Source organism: Polypterus senegalus, chromosome 10 (assembly GCF_016835505.1).
Source record: "Polypterus senegalus isolate Bchr_013 chromosome 10, ASM1683550v1, whole genome shotgun sequence".
NCBI classification, from domain to species: Eukaryota; Metazoa; Chordata; class Cladistia; order Polypteriformes; family Polypteridae; genus Polypterus; species Polypterus senegalus.
In genome coordinates this window covers 159,477,166-159,499,451 of record NC_053163.1, presented here as the reverse complement: position 1 = coordinate 159,499,451, position 22,286 = coordinate 159,477,166, and the positions used below count along the sequence as shown (strand labels likewise).

General features: G+C 40.7%; 1 protein-coding gene across 2 annotated transcripts in view; it reads right to left on the bottom strand.

Annotated features, from left to right (window-relative positions):
* Nucleotides 1-22,286, bottom strand: part of mfsd12a (major facilitator superfamily domain containing 12a) — a 118,466-nt gene that overhangs the window by 72,931 nt on the left and 23,249 nt on the right. For both annotated transcript variants that reach the window (XM_039767138.1, XM_039767137.1), the window contains exon 2: nt 6,296-6,506. In XM_039767138.1, coding sequence (XP_039623072.1) covers nt 6,296-6,506 — 211 coding nt within the window. The remainder of the gene's footprint in view (nt 1-6,295; nt 6,507-22,286) is intronic.

Here is a 22,286-nt window from a genome sequence, read left to right as displayed (position 1 = left end):
GTAGAAAGCATTTTAAGACGGAGAAGCTTCTTTCTGTGGCACCCTGCAAAAGAACCACCTCTTTCAACCCTCACAAACATATGCAGTTTTAATATCTGGAAAAATTTGGAATTAACTTGCTTAGAGATCTTTATATAGACAACGTCTTTGCATCCTATGAACAATTACATTCCAAATTTAACATTCCAGCTACAAATTTCTTTCACTATCTTCAAATCAGGAACTTTGTTAAACAGAACCTTCCAGATTTTCCTCATCTTGCACCCTCATCCACGCTGGAAAAATTATTGCTCAATTTCAAGGAGTTAGACTCCATCTCTACAATATATAAAATCCTTTTACAATCCCTTCCTTTCAAAGATCCAAGAGGACACTGGGAAAATGACCTCTCAATTAATATATCAGAAAAGGAGTGGAAAGTAGCAATGCAGAGAATTCACTCAAGCTCCATATGCAAAGCATACAATTATACAACTCAAAATTATATATCGAGCACATCTGTCTCGACTAAAACTCTCAAAATGTTTCCAGGGCATGATCCAACCTGCGAACGTTGCAACCAAGCCCCAGCCTCACTAGGTCACATGTTCTGGGCCTGCTCCAAATTAACATTATTCTGGACAAAAATTTTTAATTACCTCTCAGACAGTCTTGGACTCACAATCCCTCCTAACCCATTAACAGCTGTGTTTGGGGTTCTTCCAGAGGGTCTTAAAGTGGAGAAAGACAAACAAATTGTGATTGCATTCACTACACTGTTGGCACGCAGACTTATTCTGATAAACTGGAAGAACCCAAACTCTCCTCTTTTAAGTCAGTGGGAAACTGATGTGTTATATTATTTAAAATTGGAAAAAATCAAATACTCAGTTAGAGGATCTGTGCAGACTTTTTTCAAAACATGGCAGGATCTAATCAGTAATATTTTGAAATGATTTTATAAAGCACAGAGAATTTGTTGATTTAGGTATTTTTAAAAGCCTTAAATTTTACACCGTTTGGCTTGCTCTCTCTCTCAAGGGTGGGGATCGATCTGTTCTTAGCATAATTCTTTTTTTTTTGTAAAACTTGATTGCTATGTATTGATTGTAATAAAATTAATAAATAAAAAAAAAAAAAAAAAGTATTGTTATGCAAATAAATATCTTTGTTTTAAATTGTAACTGTGTCAGTTATAGTTGTGTATGGTGCCCCTTTAAATTCACAATATGAAATGTATAACAGAAACAGAGGAGGTATGGGGAACTGCTATTACTTGCAATTTTCTTTTCCTTACATTTGAATAGATTTCCTTTAAAAAAAATATAGTCAAAAATTTTTAATTGAACAAAATCACTCCATATTTTCAATATTCTAAAGTATTCTAAAGTATTTTTAGTCATGTCTACTTTGCATTATTAGATCAGTACAGTTCATAGTCATTTGGTTTTTAAACTAGGTCTGTAGAACTTTGGTAAAGAACTGGCTAATGAGATGTGTGAGGGAAAAATGAAATTGTAAAATATTTAAACACTTATTAAAGTTAGTTGTTCAGTATAAAAAAAAAAAAAAAATTTCAGAATCTCCTTTGGGGAAAAGTATTAGTGAATATGAAAACTTATCTGCTGTTCTAGGAGAGGCTGCTGAATGGTGTGGGGGTCTACAAAGAATATAAGATGAAGGGACCTCTTTCGCCGTAAATTTGAAACAGCAATCCATAGTTCATGCTGTACAGAATTTTTAAGACTTGCTCCCATTTGACAAACAAAAAAGACGCACAATCATTGTAGTGGTTCTTTTAATTTCCAGAACATCACAATACGGCTGGTCCTCAGGTTATGACACAGTTCCATTCCTGCAACAGTGATGTGACCCAAATTTTGGTGTAAGTCGAAACACACCCTAGCTTAAGTCACTAACACATTTGCAAATTCATAACCTAGAACATAAAAACACAACTAAGTCACAGAAAATGGAAAGGTCATGTACTGTACTGTACACTATACTGTAGTAACAGAAAATGAGTGTAAAAAACATTCCTTACCTTTATTTCTTCTGATCTCTTTACAATGTCTAATTTCACTTCCATCGTGATGGATTTCCTCTTCTAGAAGCACTATAACCTGAAGACTCTGAGCCATAAAGTTGCCAAACAAACGGAACACTTCCTCCACGCGCAACAAAACTACTTCGCCAACTCCCTCACTCATATGTTGCGTTACTGTGTATTTTTATGCTGCGCGCAACCAAACTAGTTTGCCCACGTGGTCTGTAAGTACGACACTAATTGGCGCAAGCCAAATCACTATTTTTTTTTTTTTAAGTTTTTATGGTAGTGAGCGTTGTAAACTCAAAACGTCGTAGGTCGAAACATCGTAACCCGAGGACTTCTTGCATTGTTATCCTGTCATCCTTGGCAATAAATACAAAATGGTTAACTGTAAATGGAAAAGAAAATACACATATATTTTTAATATGTTACATACCTCATGTACAGTAGTTTGTATGGGTGGCTGAGAAAACATTTGAATCTCATAACTTCATTGAGAAAAGGCATAATGGAGATTTAAATTGAAAAGAATACAACAGTGACAAACTATACCATCTCTCCATTATATAAAAAAAAAACTTGGGACGAGACGAGACTTTTTTTCCTGCGACAACACATCTCTTTTGAAGAGAGACATTTTCAAGTCCTGTGACACGGTCAAGTGACATCATACTTACAACCTATATACAGTGGAACCTCGGTTCACGAACGTCTCAGTACACGTACAACTCAGTTCACGACCAAAAAGTTTGCCCAACTTTTGCTTCGGTTCACGACCACACACTCGGTATACGAGCAAGCCAGTTTCCCTTTCGATTTTTTGCGTGCCGATGATTTCCGCACGTGTTGCATTGTTCTCGGTCAGACGTGCCTGCCTGTACGTGCATGCCTGCTTTCGCTGTGAACTCTTTGTGCTCTATTCCATTTCCCTTCCGGTTCATACTTTAAGCACGTGTTGAGCCGCTCCCTGTTCATTGTTCTCAGTCAGACGTGCGTGCTTTACCTGTGCTCTCTTTGTGTTCTACAGTATTTCGTGTGCTTTTGCAGTTAACCATGGCTTCTTAGCAAGTGAAGAGTGGTGAGAAGAAAGTTTTGAAGAAAATTGAAATCGAATTAAAGAAAGAAATTATTGAAAAGTTTGAGCGTGGCGTTTGTGTTACTGATCTTGCCGCCGAGTACAAGAAGTCAAAATCTACGATTTCGACTATTCTAAAGCAGAAAGAATCTATTAAAGCAGCTCATGTTGCAAAAGGAGTTACAGCATTAACCAGGCAGAGGCCTCAAGTGCTGGAAGAGGTGGAAAAACTGTTGCTAGTGTGGCTGAATGAGAAGCAACTTGCAGGGGATAGCGTAAGTGAGGCGATGTTATGCGAGAAAGCCAGGAAGATTCATGGCGATTTGCTGCAAAACTATCCACCCTGACAAAGCGGTTACGAACAGAGTGATAAACATGATGAACAACAATGTCTTCTTTCATTTCCGAAAAATTTTAATGCGTAGGAAATGGCAAGTCACATTAGACCGCTATTTCACTAAGTCTGATCCACCAGCTAAACAGCTAAAAACACCAGAAACCCAAGAAATCACAACAGAGAAAACACCTGAAGGAAAACATCCCTCCATCCCGGAGCCGAACTCTCCCTCAAAACTGTAGCCTCCTCTCTTCATGCCAGAACTCGACTCATGCAAGGTTAGTTATCTTGGTGGTTTATGGTTTTTGTATTACAGATTTTTCAAAAGTTAAATTTTTCAGTTTGTAGCGAGAATTGTTGCAATGTTATTTTTCTCTTTTTTCAAATGTTCGTTTTTTTCCCTGTGCTTAAAACTCATTTTAAAAAATGTGTTTACAGCGATCGGGCTGTAAGGCTATTAACGTGAACTCCTGCAATGTTACTTTCTTGGTTGGTTTTTAAATTAAAGTTCGGATTTGTTCAAATGTTCCTTCCCCGTGCTTAAAACTCATTAAAAAAAAGTGTTTACAGAGATTGGGTCATAAGGCTATTGCACGAACTCTAGCAATGTTAGTTTTCTCTGCGTTATTCAATGTTTTTACATTTAGTTTACTATTAGATGTGCATTTTATCGTATAACTAACTATATTTGGGCTTAAAAATCTTAAAAAAAAAAAATCTATTTACATACAGTTCGTACGGTCTGGAACAGATTAATGGTATTTACATACAATCCTAAGAGGAAATTGCTTCGGTGGAACGAATTATGGTCGTGAACAGAGGTTCCACTGTGCGTGTGTGTTTATATTTTTGTATATATATATATATATATATATATATATATATATATATATATATATATATATATATATATATATATATATATATATATACACACATACACCAAGCAGATATGGGATATAATGCATTTTTTTTTTTTTTTAAAACCAGATTTTCATCTTGATTTTCATTCTACTTTTCTAGGTGTTCTAATTATTTAATTAATCCATTATTTACTAATTAGTGGGTCTGATGCTAAAGTACTTGCAGCCTTTTATCATTCAGTGTTTGCCAGCGTGTCTGCTCTGCTCATTTTTAATTGTCATTAATAAGATACAGTACAATGAAGAGGAAAAACTGCACAAAGTGCAAAATATAATGAAATCAACAAAAGAGAGTTAAACATTTAAATCTAGAGCAAAAGCAGAAATATTTCTAAATTTCTTATAAATGTAAAAATCATGCTGCTGTGCTTTTCTGAATGTAGAATAAAAGAAAAATAATCCCAGCTAATTAAATGAGCTCAGCGTTATCAGGTGTTGTTACTGATTAGGAATCTGGTTGGAACAAAAACCTGCAGTCACAGGGGGTCCTCATTACTGAGGTTGGATACGTCAATGACTAAGCGAAGAAGAAAGAGCAGCGCGTCGGAAAGAGACCCAAAAGCATTGGAGAGAAAAGAATGCAATAAAGAAAGCCCAGGGCCAGAAAAAGACAAAGTAGAACGTCGTAAAGAATTTAAAACTGTTGGCGCGATACACAAGTAAAGCAGGTTAGAGATAATGGAAGCAGGAAAATTTGAAAGTCTCAAAAAATGATAGTAAAGATCGTATTAGTGCTGTGGAGGCTGGCCCAGACACAGACAGGTGGACACCAATGGTTCACCTAACACGTTTATTAACACAGTCCATATTTACAAGTGCCACACACAACCCCAAAATTCCCCCAAAGTCCAGGCCTCTATCAAAATGCCTCTCTCTTCAGGCCACCTCCTTTCCTCTCCTCCCGAGCTCCGTTCTTCTCTACTCCTGACTCAAGCCAACGAACGGATGTCTCTGGTCGTCTTCCCCCCGGAAGTGCCGAGGACCAGGACTCTCCAAGCATCAGGGCGCCCCCTGTAGGCGACCACGGGCCCATATAGGGTTGAGCTTCCAAGCTCAGTTCCCGTGTTCTCCAAAGACATCAGGGCGGTCGCCTCCTCATGGTCTGGAGGATTTGTAAGCCCTCCTACGGTCCTCCTGGCTGGGTACCACCCCCAGCCACATGCCAAAGTGCAAACAAACTGAAATTATTATTCGGTGAAATAAAGGAACAGCAAAAAGAGATCGAATAGTGTTTGAGGATGTCTGGGGGAGCAGAGACACAAGGCAGTGAGACAAAAGGACAGCTCCTGTACAGGCTTTTAAACGTTCGTGTGCGTCACGGCAGCAGCAAGCCAGCATCTGATTGAGCAAAGAGGAGGTAAAAAAAATAAAAAAATATAATTTGTTTCCCATTGTATCATCATTTAAGGGGGGGTTTTGGAGGAGCAAGCGCGTCTCCTTGGGGTGCGTTTAGCCCCCCTCTTCACAATGGCGCGCAGTGCAGACTGCAGCCCCCTAGTTATAATAAAAAAAAAAAATATATGGTTTTAAAACTTAATACTAATGTAATGCTCTCAATTATGCTCAAAAACTCTTTTGGAGTAAAATATGGTCATATCAAAGATGATTAAATACATTTACTCTGAACCCACTTATTCCAATATTGGGTTCACAAGGAGCTAAACAATCTTGGCACAATGACACAAATGGCAAGAAGAAAAGCCTGCACCAGGTGATAAATCATCATAAGAAAACACACACCAGGCCAACTCGGAAGTATCCATCAATTTTTGGGAAGATGAAGAAAACCACATTTTCTAAAGAAATCTCATATACATGCACAGAAGGAGATTTGAACCCAAGACTCTAGAATTGCTGCTTCAAAGCTCTGAATGCTATACCACCCAAATACAATAAACCAGAAAGCCCTTAAATGCAGAGCAAATGCTTACCTGTAGGCAGTGAGCTCCACCTTGTCATGATCACTGTGGACAAGCTCTGGAATGAGGGACAGGTGGGAAATCTGGGTGGCCGCCCATCCAAACTGGAAGATGATGATGAAGGGAATGAAATAAACAAGTCCGACCCATGGTGGTGTGGCATAGTCACAGCCCATGCAGGGGTTAAAGATAAAGGGGAAAGACAGCAGTACGCAAATGGTCCCTGAGGGGGAGAGAAAGAGAGATGACTCCGTAAGTGATGAGAGATCAACACAAATGAGACAGCAGACAAGTCTTTTTCAAGATTTCAAAACCTATCAGAGCATTTTCATACTCTCAGGGTTACATAGGCCAGCACCTGTCCCAACAACATTAGTTAACTACAAGTTAGGAACCATCCCTGGATGGGTAACTAGTCCACCGCCACACTAATTCACTCACCCATTCATACAAGGCCAATTTACAGGCTCCGATTAGCTTACCACACATACATCTGAGATTCAGAAGAAAATCCCAAGCACCATTCAATTTTGTATAGCACACTTCAGAGTCCACACAAAGTCTCAGGTAAAATATACAATTTATAAAATTACTAATTACATAATGAAGAGACATAAAACACACAGATTTGTGTAAACAGATAGCCAAGCAAAGCAGTTTGGAACGGATTAACATAAATGAAGTCCAGCAATAGCCATCTATGAATTAATTGTCAAAAGAATGTGCAAGTTCAACAAACACCAGGCTTAGGTTGAGATTTGATCTCCGGGAGTTCGATATTTATCTCATTGTAAGACTCCATTAGGACTAGATTGCTAATAGTTTCATCTCTCTATTATAAAAAAAAAAACGAGGAAGATGAGAGGTGATCTTCTCGGAAGACACTTCAATGTCCCGCGAGACAAAAGGACACCTGCTGTACAGGCTTTTAAATGATCGACGTGCAGTGCGACAAGCAGAACACGCAGCTCGCCAGAGGCAGCAGCAAGCCAGCAGTTGATCTGACCACATCTCCTTAGTGTGTGTTCAGCCCCTTTCACAACACGAGCACGAGAAAAAGCTTTAACCACGCTCAGGGATGGAAATAAGGACAAGGAGTAGATGACAAAGGAAAACGTTGTAAGGAATTCAAAAACGTTGGTGCGGTACACATGCAGAGCAGGTTAGAGATAATGGAAAATTCGAAAGACTCAAAAAAAAAAAAAAAAAAGGATAGGAAAGATTGCAGTAGCGCAAACAAATGGAAATTATTACTCTGTGAAATAACAGAACAGCGAAAACAGACTGAATATATTGTTTGGATTTAAACTAAGTCGGAGACTTGTAGATCGTCTAAATCGTGTTGCCAGCGAGAATTAAAAGATTCCATGAATGTTGATGTGGTATGATGTCCCGTGAGACGGAGATTTTTAACGTGTGATTCTTTCAAGTCACGGCCTACTTACAACTGTCTTCAAACAAGACCACGGTCATCTAACCTCTCAGTCGTCTGAATGCTTTTGGCAGACACATTTTTATCAGGTCAATAATTTTATATGTTCTAGATGACATATCAACGACTAAAAAGTAAAAGCATGGACAAACCTTCGAGAAAGTTGTTTTATTTATTAGAGAGAAAGAAACGATATTCACTCACAGGCAGTTATACGTTACATTGTCCCGATGCAAGTCCAAACGGAATCAAAATTCAATGCAATCTTGAAGAAAAGTTAATTTCAAGTATTGTTTTTACTAAAGTTTTAAAGTAAAAGTGAAAATAATGCATATGTAACAACTCCCATGAAAATAATCTTTTAAAATTGTATATCCGGTTAACCAAACCCGGGGGTGGGCGAGCGAAGTGAGCAGAGCTCCCTAGTCTTTAATATGTAAAACCAGAGTATCGATAGGAAGTGCTACACACATTTTACAGGGCTGTGAATGATAAACCTATTTAAAGCAGACTTTAATTATTATTATAAAATATTAAACATCTGTTTGCAGGAGGATTGCGGGAGTCGTCGGATAGAGGGGTCCTTTCATCGGATTGGCTGGCCCAGCGCTGTCTCAACTGTGGAATAGCCAATAGGGGGAAGCAGCTTGATGGCTGAGGTCTCCAATGATGGATGGATTAAAAGGCAGAACTCTACGTGACCATCATCTTCAAGCCCTTCCGTGAGAACCCTAAATCCAAAGAGGACTGTTTCATTTATGTTAGGTAGAATGCCTAGAGGGGACTGGGTGGTCTCATGGTCTGGAATCCCTACAGATTTTATTTTTTCTCCAGCCATCTGGGGTTTTTTTTTTGTTTTTTCTGTCCCCCTTGGCCATTGAACCTTACTCTTATTCGATGTTAATTAATGTTGACTTATTTTGTTTTCTTATTGTGTCTTTTATTTTTCTATTCTTTATTATGTAAAGCACTTTGAGCTACTGTTTGTATGAAAATGTGCTATATAAATAAATGTTGTTGTTGTTGTTGTTCCAGGACTCTAAACAAATCCAAATCCTATTATGGGATATCATCTACTGTTAAATTCTGCTCTGTACTTGTAATATTTCTATTTTACTATTATACTGTATTGATGATGATTTGTGTTCTGTGTATTGTATCATATTGACCCCCACTGCACACCCAGCCTACCTGGAAAGGGGTCTCTCTTTAGGCGCTTTTCCACTGCATAGTACGGCACAGCACGGTTCAGTACAGCTCACCTTGGTTCGGCTCAGTTCGCCGGTTTTGCGTTTGACTGCAGTTTAGTACCGCTTAAGAGTGGGGATTATTCACGCGATGTCGTTATAGTTGCGCCGCTCTACTGCCGTGACACCGTGGAACTTTTACAACAACACGCAGACAACGACAACACTTTAGCTCGACGACGCGCAAGGCTAAGCATCTAAGAAAAGCACATCACTAGCTAACTTTTATCACTGTTGCAAAGCATAAAATGAACTTAACTGCCAGTGTAACATTAAAATGCTGATTCTGTATATTACAGATCTTCCACATTTGGCAAAAAAGTCGCCGCAACAGACCATCTGTTTGGACATTTAACCGTGCTTCAGAGTGGTGGGATGTGATTGTTCCCGGTTTTACAAACACTCAGTGGCTGGAGAACTTTCGAAACTTCCGCGTGTCTGTACCTTTAAAGAAAAGAATAGCCAGTGACGCAGTAATGACGATTTTCTCCGGCCAATCAGTGACCAGCAGAGTTTACACGTCACATTTTGGTAACGGTTCGGCACGCTTGGAACCTCGGCTGAGGTGGTACTAAAAAGGACCAGGTACCAGGTACTGTTCCCAGTGGAAAGCCCCGCAAAAGTGAGCTGTACTGAACCGTGTCGTGCCGTACTATGCAGTGGAAAAGCGGCTTTTGAACTGCCTTTCCCGAGGTTTCCTCCATTTTTACCCTACAAGGGTTTTCTTGTCTTCTTAGAGAGTCAAAGCTGTCAAAAGGCAGGGCCTGTTAAAGCCCACTGCGCCACTACTTGTGTGATTTTTGGCCAAACAAAGATAAATTGTATTGTTACAACAAGTTCACAATGGCTTATGGGTAGCTCAGACCTGTACAACGCAGTGCTCTGCCATTAGCCTTAATGAAGCCAAGGTCAAATGAACATGGATGCTGCGCTGCAAGATTGCACCATTCTTGAACAATGCGTGCCATTGTGACATTTCTTTGAGCAGAGGGAGTGAAACCTGCTGAAATTCTTCCTTTATGTTATAAACACATTTTTATTTTGTCATTTTCAAGCCATCCAGATTGCTGTGAGAAAGTATTTGCCACCTCCCAATATCCCCTTATTTTTAGTTATTAGTCACAGTAAACGGCTTCACAACTTCAGACAAAATGTACTTACTATATGTTTACTGTGGTTCCCTTCATCTCATCATTTCTAAACTGATATTTAGGTAATACATTTATTGCCTGTGTGAAACATCATCCACTTGATCACTCAAAGAGCTCAGCCAAGTTAGTTGATGACCTGAATGTAAACCTTACCATATTTTGACCCTGACACTGGAAATGGTTATTGCCACAGGTTTTGCAGAAGAACAACAGGTCTCAATCAAAGGAAATTCGAGAAGAGAAAAGAAAAACAATGGCTGAAGTTTACCAATCAGGAAAGGGTTATAAACAAGCGGTTTCTAAGGCTCTGGGACTACAGCGCACCACAGGGAGAGCCACTACAGTAATCCCTCGCTATATCGCGCTTGACTTTCGCAGCTTCACTCCATCGCGGATTTTAAATGTAAGCATATCTAAACATATATCACGGATTTTTTGCTGGTTCACGGATTTCAGCTGACAATGGATCTTTTAATTTATGGTACATGCTTCCTCAGTCGGTTTGCCCAGTTGATTTCATACGAGAGACGCTATTGGCGGATGGCCGAGAAGCTACCCAATCAGAGCACGTATTACGTATTAAATAAAACTCCTCAATGATAAACGATATGCTTCCCGCGCGGTGCTTCGCCTACTTGAAAGCCCTAACAGCACGTATTGATTTTTGATTGTTTGCTTCTCTCTCTCTGACATTCTCTGTTCCTGACGGAGGGGCTGTTCACACACTGGCCTAGAGGATACGGGCGCTCCTCTAAAAAAAATGCTGAAACACTACCTTCACATTGCTCCCTTCCTTGCAGCTGCTATGTCCGGCGGAGCTTCGCATACTTAAAAGCCCGAACAGCCATATTGATTTTTGATTGTTTGCTTTCCTCTCTCTGTCTCTCTGACATTCTCTGCTCCTGACGCGCACCCCTTTGAAGAGGAAGATCTGTTCCCTGTCTGGTCTTGGAGTACAGTTTAAACTTTTGACTAAAGGGTGTTATTTCATGTCTAGAGGGCTCTAATAATATTAAAAAATGTATTTAGAAGGTCGTAAACAGGTTTTCTATGCTCTAAATGCAAAAATATTTGATTTATAAATAAAGAGTTCTACTTCGCAGAAATTCATTTATCGCGATAGAGTCTGGAACTAATTAACCGCAATAAAATGAGGGTTTACTGTATCTCCATATGGAGATCATTTCAAACAGTGGGGGAAATCTTACCAGGAAAGGCCAGTTTGCCAAAATAATCCCAAGAGAACAGTAAGGACTCGTTCAAGAAGTCAGAGAGGACCCCAGGAGAACAGCCAAAGAACTGCAGTTCTCTCTAGTAAGCACAACTCCACTTTCAGAAAAAGACTGGGGGGGATATCATCCATGGGAGAGCAGCATGGCGGAAACACTCTGTGCTCCAAGAGTAACATCAGTGCCTGTCTTGCATTTGCAATGAAACCCTTGGATGGCCTCCAATGTCAGACACGTCAAAAGTAGAAGTCTGCCAATGACAGAGGTCCACCAGGCCTGGTGTCAGACCTAAAGTAACACATGCCGTGCTTGTGTGATGGTGTAGGGGTGCTTTGCGGTCTCTGGCCATTATTGTAGGAACCATGGGATTCCACATTAACCAGAATATTCTTATTGGTTGAATGCCTGCTTATGAGTCTGTAATCTGAAGCTGAAGTGTATTTGGGTTACACAGGAGGACAAAATCAAAACACAAAAGCAAATCTGCAGGTGAATGACTCAGATGAAACCAAATTCCAGTTTTGGAGTGGCCTAGTCCCTGTTCTGACTTGAACACAATATAGAGATGCTATGGCAGGGACCCAAAACCAGCAGACGACGCTCACAAACCTACCAATGCATCTGAATTTAAAAAAAAAGGAGTGAGATTACATCGCTCAACACCATAGTGAAAGGCTAATATCAAATTATGGGAAGTGTTTAGTTGCAGTTAACAGCTGCTAAAAGTACTACAACCAACTGTGGTGGCAAGGGGTGACATAACTTTGTTCCTTGAATAATGAAAGTGATTTCAAAACTGTAGGGTGTTCACTCGGGTTTGCTTTCTCATTGTGTCTACAGGTCTAAAATTATTCATTGTGTATAATATACAAAAACAGAGGATATGATATTAGTAAGGGGGCAAATACTTGTTCTTATATAATACAAGCAAGACAGTGTAGTATGTAGCAACTGAAATAAAACAGAACATGGATAGAAACCGGTATGATTTACCAATGCGTGCAACTGGTCTCTCTGAACGTTATACATGATAACTTTGAAATATGCATAAAGTGTTTATATACACTGCTCAAATTAAGGGAACACCTAAAACACACATCAGAACTCGAGGAACGAAATATTCAAATGGAAAATCTTTCCCCGAGTAATACTGTGTAATTTGTTGAAAACAAAATGGTGTCACAACAATCAACAGAAACCAAAATCACCAAACCACTGAGGACCAATTCAACATCACACCGAAAATCAAAAGATAAAAATTGAAATCGCAGGCTGATCCAACTTGTGTGAATTTCATCACAGCAACTCCTAATGTGACTCTGTAGTGTGTGTGGCCGGAAATTTTGAGAGTGACTCAGAAAGTTTGTTGCTTCAGTGTTTTTAGATCTTTTAGTGAGATGTTTCTATGGTAGACTGAAGTAGAATTACAAGCACTTCAGAAGTTTCAAAGGCTTTTTATTGACAATGACGTGAAGTTTATGCACAGAGTCAATATGTGCAGTGTTGGCCCCTAAAGTTTGTCTTTACACAAAGAACAATACACACTTGGAATAAGCGACCAAGTAGTGTGGTAGACAGTCAGACTTTAGGGACTTTCAAAACTCGACTTGATGTTTTTTTGGATGAATTAAGTGGATAGGACTGGTGAGCTTTGTTGGGCTGAATGGCCTGTTCTTGTCTAGATCGTTCTAATTAATGTTCTAATGTTCTTTGTCAATTCACCCTGGGTGGCTGTCAATTAACTTCTGGGCCAAATCCTGACTAATGGCAGCCCATTCTTGCATAATCAATGCTTGGAGTTTATCAGGATTAGTGGGTTTTTGTTTGTCTACCCGTCTCTAGATGATTGACCACAAGTTCTCAATGGGAATTAAGGTCTGCGGAGTTTCCTGGCCATGGACCCAATATTTCGAAGTGTTGTTCCCCAAGCCACTTAGTTCTCACTTTTGCCTATTGGCCCAGTGCTCCATGATGTTGGTCATCAAACTGTTCTTGGATGGTTGAGAGAAGCTGCTCTCGGAGGAGGTTTTAATACCATTCTTTGTTCTTTTTAAAACTGCCCACAACGTCTGGCCTGCTTCTGTTGATATGGCAGATGGTGTCCTGGGGAATCCCTTCTGAGAACTGGATCAGGGCATCAGTGAGCTCCTGGACAGTCTGTGGTGCTACTTAGCAGCGTCAGATGCACTCATGAATAACGTCCCAGAGGTTCTCAATAGGATTCGGGTCTGGGGAACATGTGGGCCAGTAAATGACATCAATGCCTTCATATATCCAGGAACTGCATACACATTCTGGCCACATGATGCTGTCCTACACCAGGAGGAACACATGGCCCTCTGTACGAACATAAGGTCTAACAATGGCTCTGAGGATTACACCCCAGTACCTAACAGCTGTCAGGGTACCATTGCTTAGCACATGCACCCTCCTAGGATATGCCTCCCCAGACCATCACTTACCAAACCAGTCATGCTGGAAGATGTTGCAGGTGCAGAATGTTCACCACTTTTCCAGACACCTTCATGTCTGTCACATGTGCTCAATGTGATCCTACTCTCATCTGTGAGGAGAACAGGGCACCAATGGTGGAGGTGCCAATTGTGGTATTCTTTGGTTAATACCAGTCGAGCTACATGAGGATGGGATGTGAACCCAGGTCCCACTAGAGGACATCAGGCCCTCATGGAGTCTGTGTGCGACACCTTGGTCAGAAACATGCACACCAGTAGTCAGCTGGAAGTCATTTTGGAGGGCTCTGGCAGTGCTCCTCCTGTTCCTCCTCGCACAAAAGGAGCAGATAGTGGTCCTGCTGTAGGCTGTCCAGCTCTACTTATCTAATGGCCCATCTCCTGGTATCTCCGCTAAGCTCCTGAGACTGTGCTAGGAGACACAGCAAACCTCCTTGCGACAGCACATATGACTGTGCCATCCTGGAGGAGCTAGACTAGCTGTGCCACCCAAATCATCTGCAGGTACCGCCTCATGCTACCAATAGTGACAAGGACACGAGCAAAACGCAGAACTAGAGAAGAATCAGTCAGGAAGCATAAGGAGACAGCAACTGTCTGTGACCACCACATACAAAACCATTCCCTTTTTAGGGGGGGTCGTGCTGTTGCCTCTCCTGTCGTCATTTACATTGGCACCAAACTAGGTGAAGTTGATTCACAGTCGCTTGTTCCTAACTGGACAGATTGATATCCCTGAAGCCTCATTGTCTTGGTTCTTAGACTGGGATGATTAAGTGGTCCGTTCATTTTTTTGAGTTAATGTATTTTAACTGATAAAAAGTGCCTGGTGCTGCCCGGGTATATTTGTAGAATGGGTTAAGGAAAAAAAGCAAAAGTTTGTTTTTTTTAAATAGGAACTTAAAATAATAATAATAATAAAAAAAAAAACATACCACAGGCACTTCAGAACAGGTTATGTTTGACCAGCAGAGGGCACTTACCCTGTGGTCTGTGTGTGGATCCCCATGTCCCAGTGCAGTGACAGGGACACAGCTGTAAAAAGCGAGCTGTCCTTCAGATGACACGTAAAGTGAATGTCCTGACTCACTGTGGGCTAAAAAGATCCTTGGGGATCCTTTCAGAAAAGAGTGTTACCCCAATATCCTGGCTAAACAGCTCACCACAACCTTCAATCATTCCACGTCTCCAATTGTCTCTCTCTCTGCCATTTTTAGTCTCACCTTGCATAATCCTTCGCTCCACTACACCCTACGCCTGTGTGGGTCTGTGCGTAACTAAATACAGTGATGGACTGGTTGCCTTGTTGTGGGCTTCTACTACGATAGGCCCAAGGACCCCACAACCATGAGCTGGAGTGGGCATGTTGGAGAATGTAATGCCATGTTACCCATGAATCAATTTATACCTAATTTTCCTCCAACATGCTGAAGGCAGACATGTTAGATTCATGTTATACATAAAGACGACGACTTTGGATGTCTTGAAAAGCACTACATACATATAAAGTGCTTTCTTTACATTGAGAAGGAGAAGCCACGTCAACCACCAATGCTCAGCATCCACCTGGATGATTGGACTGCGGCCATTTTGCATCAGAATGCTCAACACATAATGGGTATTAGGAGGTGAAGGATTGAGACAGACAAATAATCATTAAGGGACAGCAGATGACTTGGGAGGCTGGAATGACCAGCTGGGACGGCTTTCATTTTTATAGCACAGTGTCCCAATCACAGCACTGGGGCATTGGGATCCACACACAGACCACAGGGTAAGCGTCCTCTGCTGGCCTCACCAGCACCTCTTCTAGTAGCAACCCAAACTTTTCCTTGAGGGTCCCCAATCCAAGTACTCGGGACAAAGTAATTGTCACTCCTGTAAAGGAGTGGCATTTTTGTTTTGAAAAGTAAAATTACAGATGACTTTACCAACTGTCCCTAAGAAAAGCTACCAACAACTTAGCTTTGTTTCTCATTTACCTCTGATGTTTGGAGGCGGCTTCAGGCTTTCCCTGTCATTATTATGGCAGGCAAGCGTGCCATAGAGGTTAAGGATTTTGACTTAAAAAGCAGAGTTGGGGGTTCAAGTCCCACGACTGATACTGTGCGACTCTGAGCAAGTCACTTTGCCTGCCTGTGCTGCAAATGAAAATAAACAAATGGAACCAATTTTATTTCAAATATAGTCATATGAAAAAGTCTGGGACCCCCTCTCAGCCTGCATAATAATTGACTCTCCTTTCAACAAAACAGATATCAGTGGTATGCCTGTCATTTCTTAGGAGTCCTGGGGTGTTTTCCAAACAACGATTTTTAGTGACGCAGTATTTAGTCATATGAAATTAAATCAAATGTAAAAAACTGGCTGTGCAAAAATGTGGCTCCCCTTGTCATTGTGCTGATTTGAATGCCTGTCACTGCTCAATGCTGATGACTTGGTTGGATGAGCGCGTTAAGCCTTGAACTTCATAGACAGGAGTGTCCAATCATGAGTGGTCAAAGGTATTTAAGGTGGTCAATCGCAAGTTGTGCTTCCTTCCCTTTGACTCTCCTCTGAAGAGTGACAGACAGTTTTCAGATCTTTGGAGAGTTGCTTTGAGGATCCCATGCTAAGACTGTTGAGTCTCCTGGTTTAGAGGAAGGCTACAAAAAGCCATGTCAGAGGTTTAAACTGTCAGTTTCAACTGTAAGGAATGGAATCAGGAAATGGAAGGCCACAGGCACAGTTGCTGATAAACCAGCAGGTCTGGCAGGAAAAGAAAAATACAGGAGCGGCATATGAAGAGGCAGGATTGTGAGAATGGTGACAGACAACCACAGATCACCTCCAAAGACCTGCAGGAACATCTCGCTGCAGATGGTGTATCTGTACATCGTTCTACAATTCAGAACATCTGTATGGCAGGGTGATGAGAAAGAAGCCCTTTCTGCACTCACACCACACACAGAGTCGCTTGTTGTATGCCAATGCCTATTTAGACAAGCCAGAGTCATTTTGGAACAAAGTGCTATGGACTGATGAGACAAAAATTGAGTTATTTGGTCAGAACAAAAAGCACTTTGCATGGCGGAAGAACAACAACAAGAAAAACACCTGCTACCTCCTGTCAAATTTGGTGGAGGTTCCATCATGCTGTGGGGCTGTGTGGCCATTTCAGGGACTGGAGTCCTATTTAAAGTCGAGGGTCGGATGAATTAAATCCAAATATCAACAAATTCTTCAGGATAATGTTCAAGCATCAGTCACAAAGTTGAAGTTACGCAGGGGTTGGATATTCCAACAAGACAATGAGCCAAAACACAGTTGGAAATCTACAAAGGCATTCATGCAGAGGGAGAAGTCCAATGTTCTGGAATGGCCGTCACAGTCCTCTGACTTGAATATCATCGACAATCTATGGGATGATTTGAAGCAGGCTGTCCATCAAATTGAACTGAACTGGAGAGATTTTGTATGAAGAATGGTCAGAAATACCAACATCGAGAATCCAGACACTCATCACAGGCTATAGGAAGACAGCGTCTAGAGACTGTTAGATTAGGTAAAGGAGGCTCAACTTAGTTTTGATGTAATATCTCTGTTGGGGTGCCCAAACTTATGCACCTGTCTAATTTTGTTATGATGCATATTTTCTGTTAATCCACTAAACTTAATGTCACTGCTGAAATCCTGCTGTGTCCATAAGGCATGTCAGATATTAAAAGGAAGTTGCTACTTTGAAAGCTCAGCCAACGAGAAACAAAAATCCAAAGAATTAAGAGGGGTTCCCAAACTTTTTCATATGACTGTACTAGACATGGCCTTGCATAAAAGGCCATATAGTACTAATAATATAATAACATTACATCTGTCCATTTTGGCTTTGCTGTGTTGATTAGAGTTCTGCTCAACATGAAAATCAATATATAAAAACTTTACAGGACTAGAATGATGTAAAGCCATTTTCATGAGCTACAATTGGGTGTCATCTGTTTCATTAACAGTACACTTGTGAGAGATTGAGATGGTTTGGGCACGTGCAGAGGACAGATAAGGGGTACATGGGGAAAAGAGGATGAGACCGCCAGGCAAGAGGAAAAGAGGAAGGCCAAAGAGGTTGTTTACGGATGTGGTGAGGAAGGGCAAAAAAGCAGTCTGTGTGGAAGAAAATGTAAAAGACAGGGACAGACGGAGATGGGTGATCTGCAATGGCGACCCCTGAATGGGAGCAGCCGAAAGAAGAACACCATCACTGGCATTTCCCCAGACCTCCTCCACCAGTGAGCAAAACTTAAAAATGAACAATACTTTATTAGTTTTCTAATGGTGGAGGCCTTCTTAGTGTGCTCACAACAGTTCAATGCCACCTCCCACTGTGCCTCCAGAAGTTACATGCATTGCAAGGGGAATTCCACATTTTAAACTTGTGTGTGCGTCTCTCTCTCATATTACTTCTAAAATCCAGCTAAAAAAACAAAGGGCAAAAAAAAAAACCACACAAAGCTCCTGGCACAGCGTCAGCCACCAGCTACTCAAACTCATCCAACGACGACGTTGCCGGGAATTGAAAGTGAAACTTTTAGCATTGAATTCTACAAGCAAAACTAAACATGCAGGTGGTCCAAGCAACTCTTCTGATCTAAGCCTGCCAACCCACCGCTGTGCCTCAAAAACTAATTCAGCGTTTAATTGAGAATCGGTGTGTGCAGGCAGAGGCAGGTAGGGCAGAGCTGGAGTGAAGTCTTCAAGGGTGAAAGCTGTGAATCACCATCTCTCCTGAAGCCTGAGGCTCTACAAAATGTATTAACGTATTAAAGCTAGATGAATTGCCTGGCAGAATGTTGATTTGCTAGACTTCAATGCAGTCGCATTTTATTATGATATACAACTGAAGGGACCGGGGGCCTCATGCATAACGCCGTGCGTAGAATTCACACTAAAACTTGGCGTACGGATAAAAGTGGAAATGTTCGTACACACAAAAAATTCCAGATGCATAAATCTGTGTGTTCGCCAATTTCCACATTCTTCCGCTACAAAAATCCTGGTCAGCGTGAAAAGTAACGCATGTACACGTGCTTGCTACCACTCCCCAACTCCTCCCAGAATTATGCCTCTTTGAATATGCAAATCAATATAAATAGCCCTTAAGCCAGTATTCTGTGAAAAGGCAATGGCATAAGCACAGGGGGGGGAATAGAAGAATTTCAGTGAATACCAAGTGGGGGCAAAGAAAAACGTACTCTTTGTTGGTTTAAACAGTGGAATGAACAACAAAAGGAAACTGATCATGTGAAATAGAATGTTGGAGAAACTCGAAAGATTAAGTTCACAAGGTCACACAGTGCCTGAAATAAAAAAAGAAGTTGTCAGATGGCGCAGTGGTAGCGCTGCTGCCTCGCAGTTAGGAGACCCGGGTTCGCTTCCCGGGTCCTCCCTGCGTGGAGTTTCTCCCCGTGTCTGCGTGGGTTTCCTCCAGGCGCTCTGGTTTCCTCCCACAATCCAAAGACATGCAGGTTAGGTGGATTGGCGATTCTAAATTGGCCCTAGTGTGTGCTTGGTGTGTGGGTGTGTTTGTGTGTGTCCTGCGGTGGGTTGGCACCCTGCCCAGGATTGGTTCCTGCCTTGTGCCCTGTGTTGGCTGGGATTGGCTCCAGCAGACCCCCGTGACCCTGTATTCGGATTCAGCGGGTTAGAAAATGGATGGATGGATATCAAAGTCGCTGTGACAAGGTAAGTCATAGTCCACTGTCTGAGTGTCATAGGGTACAGAGGAAAAAAAAAAAAAAATAATAGGCATACAGTGGGGAAAAAAAAAGCACGAAATGTCAACATTAATGATAAAATAAACTACATGATTAAAGTGGAAATTACGAGATTAAAGTAGAAAACATCATAAACTTCATCTTAAAATCATTTAATTTACTATTTTTTCAAATCCCATCGTTACTAAAGTAGCACATTAAATGCTTTGCTTTGTATGTGTTCTTCTATGTGCTCTGTGTGTGAATCACTACGTGCTTCTTAAACAGGCTTTCTCTTCCTCCGACAGGACACAGAATTCATTACATTTGTGATATTAAAGCTCTCTGAATAATTTAAATACTGACATGTATACTTGCTTTAACTCCCATCATCATGAAAATGATATCATGTTATTAAACATGGGAACACGGTGGCGCAGTGATAGTGACAAGCTGGCGCCCTGTCCAGAGATTGTTCCTGCCTCCCTCAAGATGCTTGCCATACACGACCTTTGATGAAATAATTTATTGCAGCAGTACTGTCTCTTTCAAACGTACTAACCCCCAATTCCTGTCCTTGCTTTCTCCAAGTAACCAATCGTCACATGATCAGCTCTGTAACAGACATAAAGCCATCTGTAAGCTTAGAAAGTCGAATCTTCAAAACTTTTAAGGAACATTGAAATATCTTTGCAGTACATGTTTAATTATTTTATCCATCTATCCTTCCGGTGTCGTTTCAGCCCCAGCAAGAATACAGCGTGAGGCAGGGCCAATCCCTGAACGGGGCGTCAGCTCGTTACTAGCACTGTGACATTGTGTCTTCACATGTTTAATTAACAAGAATATACATTATTTAAATAATGTTTATTACATTATGCAGATAAAATGTTTACATTCTGCTGCATTTCATCTTAAAAATGATATCGTCATCATATGTAAATACACACTTTACAAAGCGACTCAGGTTGTGCAATATTATAACTGTATCGCAAGTTTACAGTGAGGTGACTGTACTTATAAGTACAAACAACTCTACAAGAAGTACTTGATGGACTGACGGAGTGCGTTTATAGTTCTTGGGATGAAACCGTTTGTGAACCGCACGGTCCGTACAGGAAGGGCTCTGAAGCGTCTGCCATATGGGAGCAGTTCAAATAGACAGTGTGGCTGAGGCAGCGTGTGTTGATGCCGAGTCCCGATAATTCTCTTTCCTATTAACTGTTATACAGCTGTGATTCCACACTCAGATACAGTGGGATAAATACTTGAGAGTAACACCGCTAAAGCAGCTAAGGTATTTAGAATAGTTTGGCCATTCCGTGGACCATTATATTGTTACAGGTTAATTACAATCAGAGGCCTTAAACTAATAAACAATATGAGGTTAATTTCAGTGTATTTAATAAAGCTGCATCAGGAATGTGGATCTAAAAAAAGAAAGGGAAACCACACTGGAACTAAAGCACTGCTTTGACGCCGAGTGCCGCCAGTCTGCAAAACTGAGCGGAGAGCTGGCGTACACCAGGGTTTGAGATGGTGTGAAAATGTGCATTGTGTGTTTAGGTTTTATACATCGCGATCTGAGCGTGGAAACAGGAGTACACAACATTTTTATGTGTACTCACCGTTTATACATGAGGCCCCAGGGCTGTGGAGTCGGTACACAAAACCTTCAACTCCAACACAGATGCCTCAATTTCTGGTGCCACCGACCCCAACGCCTCAATTTGTAATTTGAGTCATAGTTTTACTGTGCTGATTGAAAGCACACAACATACAAGATACAAGGCACTTCATCACTGCCAGAATGAATCATCAAACTGTTTCTTAGCACCTTAACATGTGAAAGTTTGGGTTTTAAAGACTGTAGCGATGTTGTTGTGGTATACAAACACTGAAAATAGCATGAAACATGAGACTAAACTCATAAAGCTGTATTGTTACCAAAAGTCTAGAAGTAGTTTGATTGAATCGATATATAAGAAATTGGAAATTTTAACTCATTACAAATTACATTATATTTAGACAGAGTTGGTACATTTTATCTGACTCTAGTAACCCAAAAATCGGGAATGGTCTCCCCTCGACTTTCTCGTATACTCAGATATTGGAGATATTCGGATGAATATCTGATGAGTAAACCACAAGAAAATGATTATATGTTTATATTATGTACATTAAAAGAACCATCAGCAACAAATCAAATTAATATATTGAACAATTATTCTAAAAGTAAAGTTGAATAAATTGGACTCTGCAGCTAGTAAAATACCACTTCAGGTTAACGGACATAGCCCAAAAGTCGACAGAAATATATGTTGTGTACCTAATACTTGCATGCAAAATTTGGCTGACCAAAGTGAAAGCGCACTCAAGTTATCGTGTTTACATACACACAAACACACACACAGACATAATTCCAAAAATTTCAGTTTTGGATTTGGGGAGGTATAAAATGACGAGATTCATCAAAATCTCGATGTTGAATTTTTGGACAATTCTAATACTTCTCCTACGAGAAAGTAAATCATAATCAGGGAGGTCTAAAACGTAGAAGTTTATCAAAACCTCAATGTTGAATTTTTGGAGGATTACAATGCTTTCCTTACGAGATAGTAAATTGGACCCAGGGAAGTCTAAAACATTGAGATTCATCAGAATCGCGAGGTCGAATTTTTGGACGAATCCAATACTGTCCCTATACTTCATATACGAGAAAGTAATAATTGATTCAGTCTCCGATT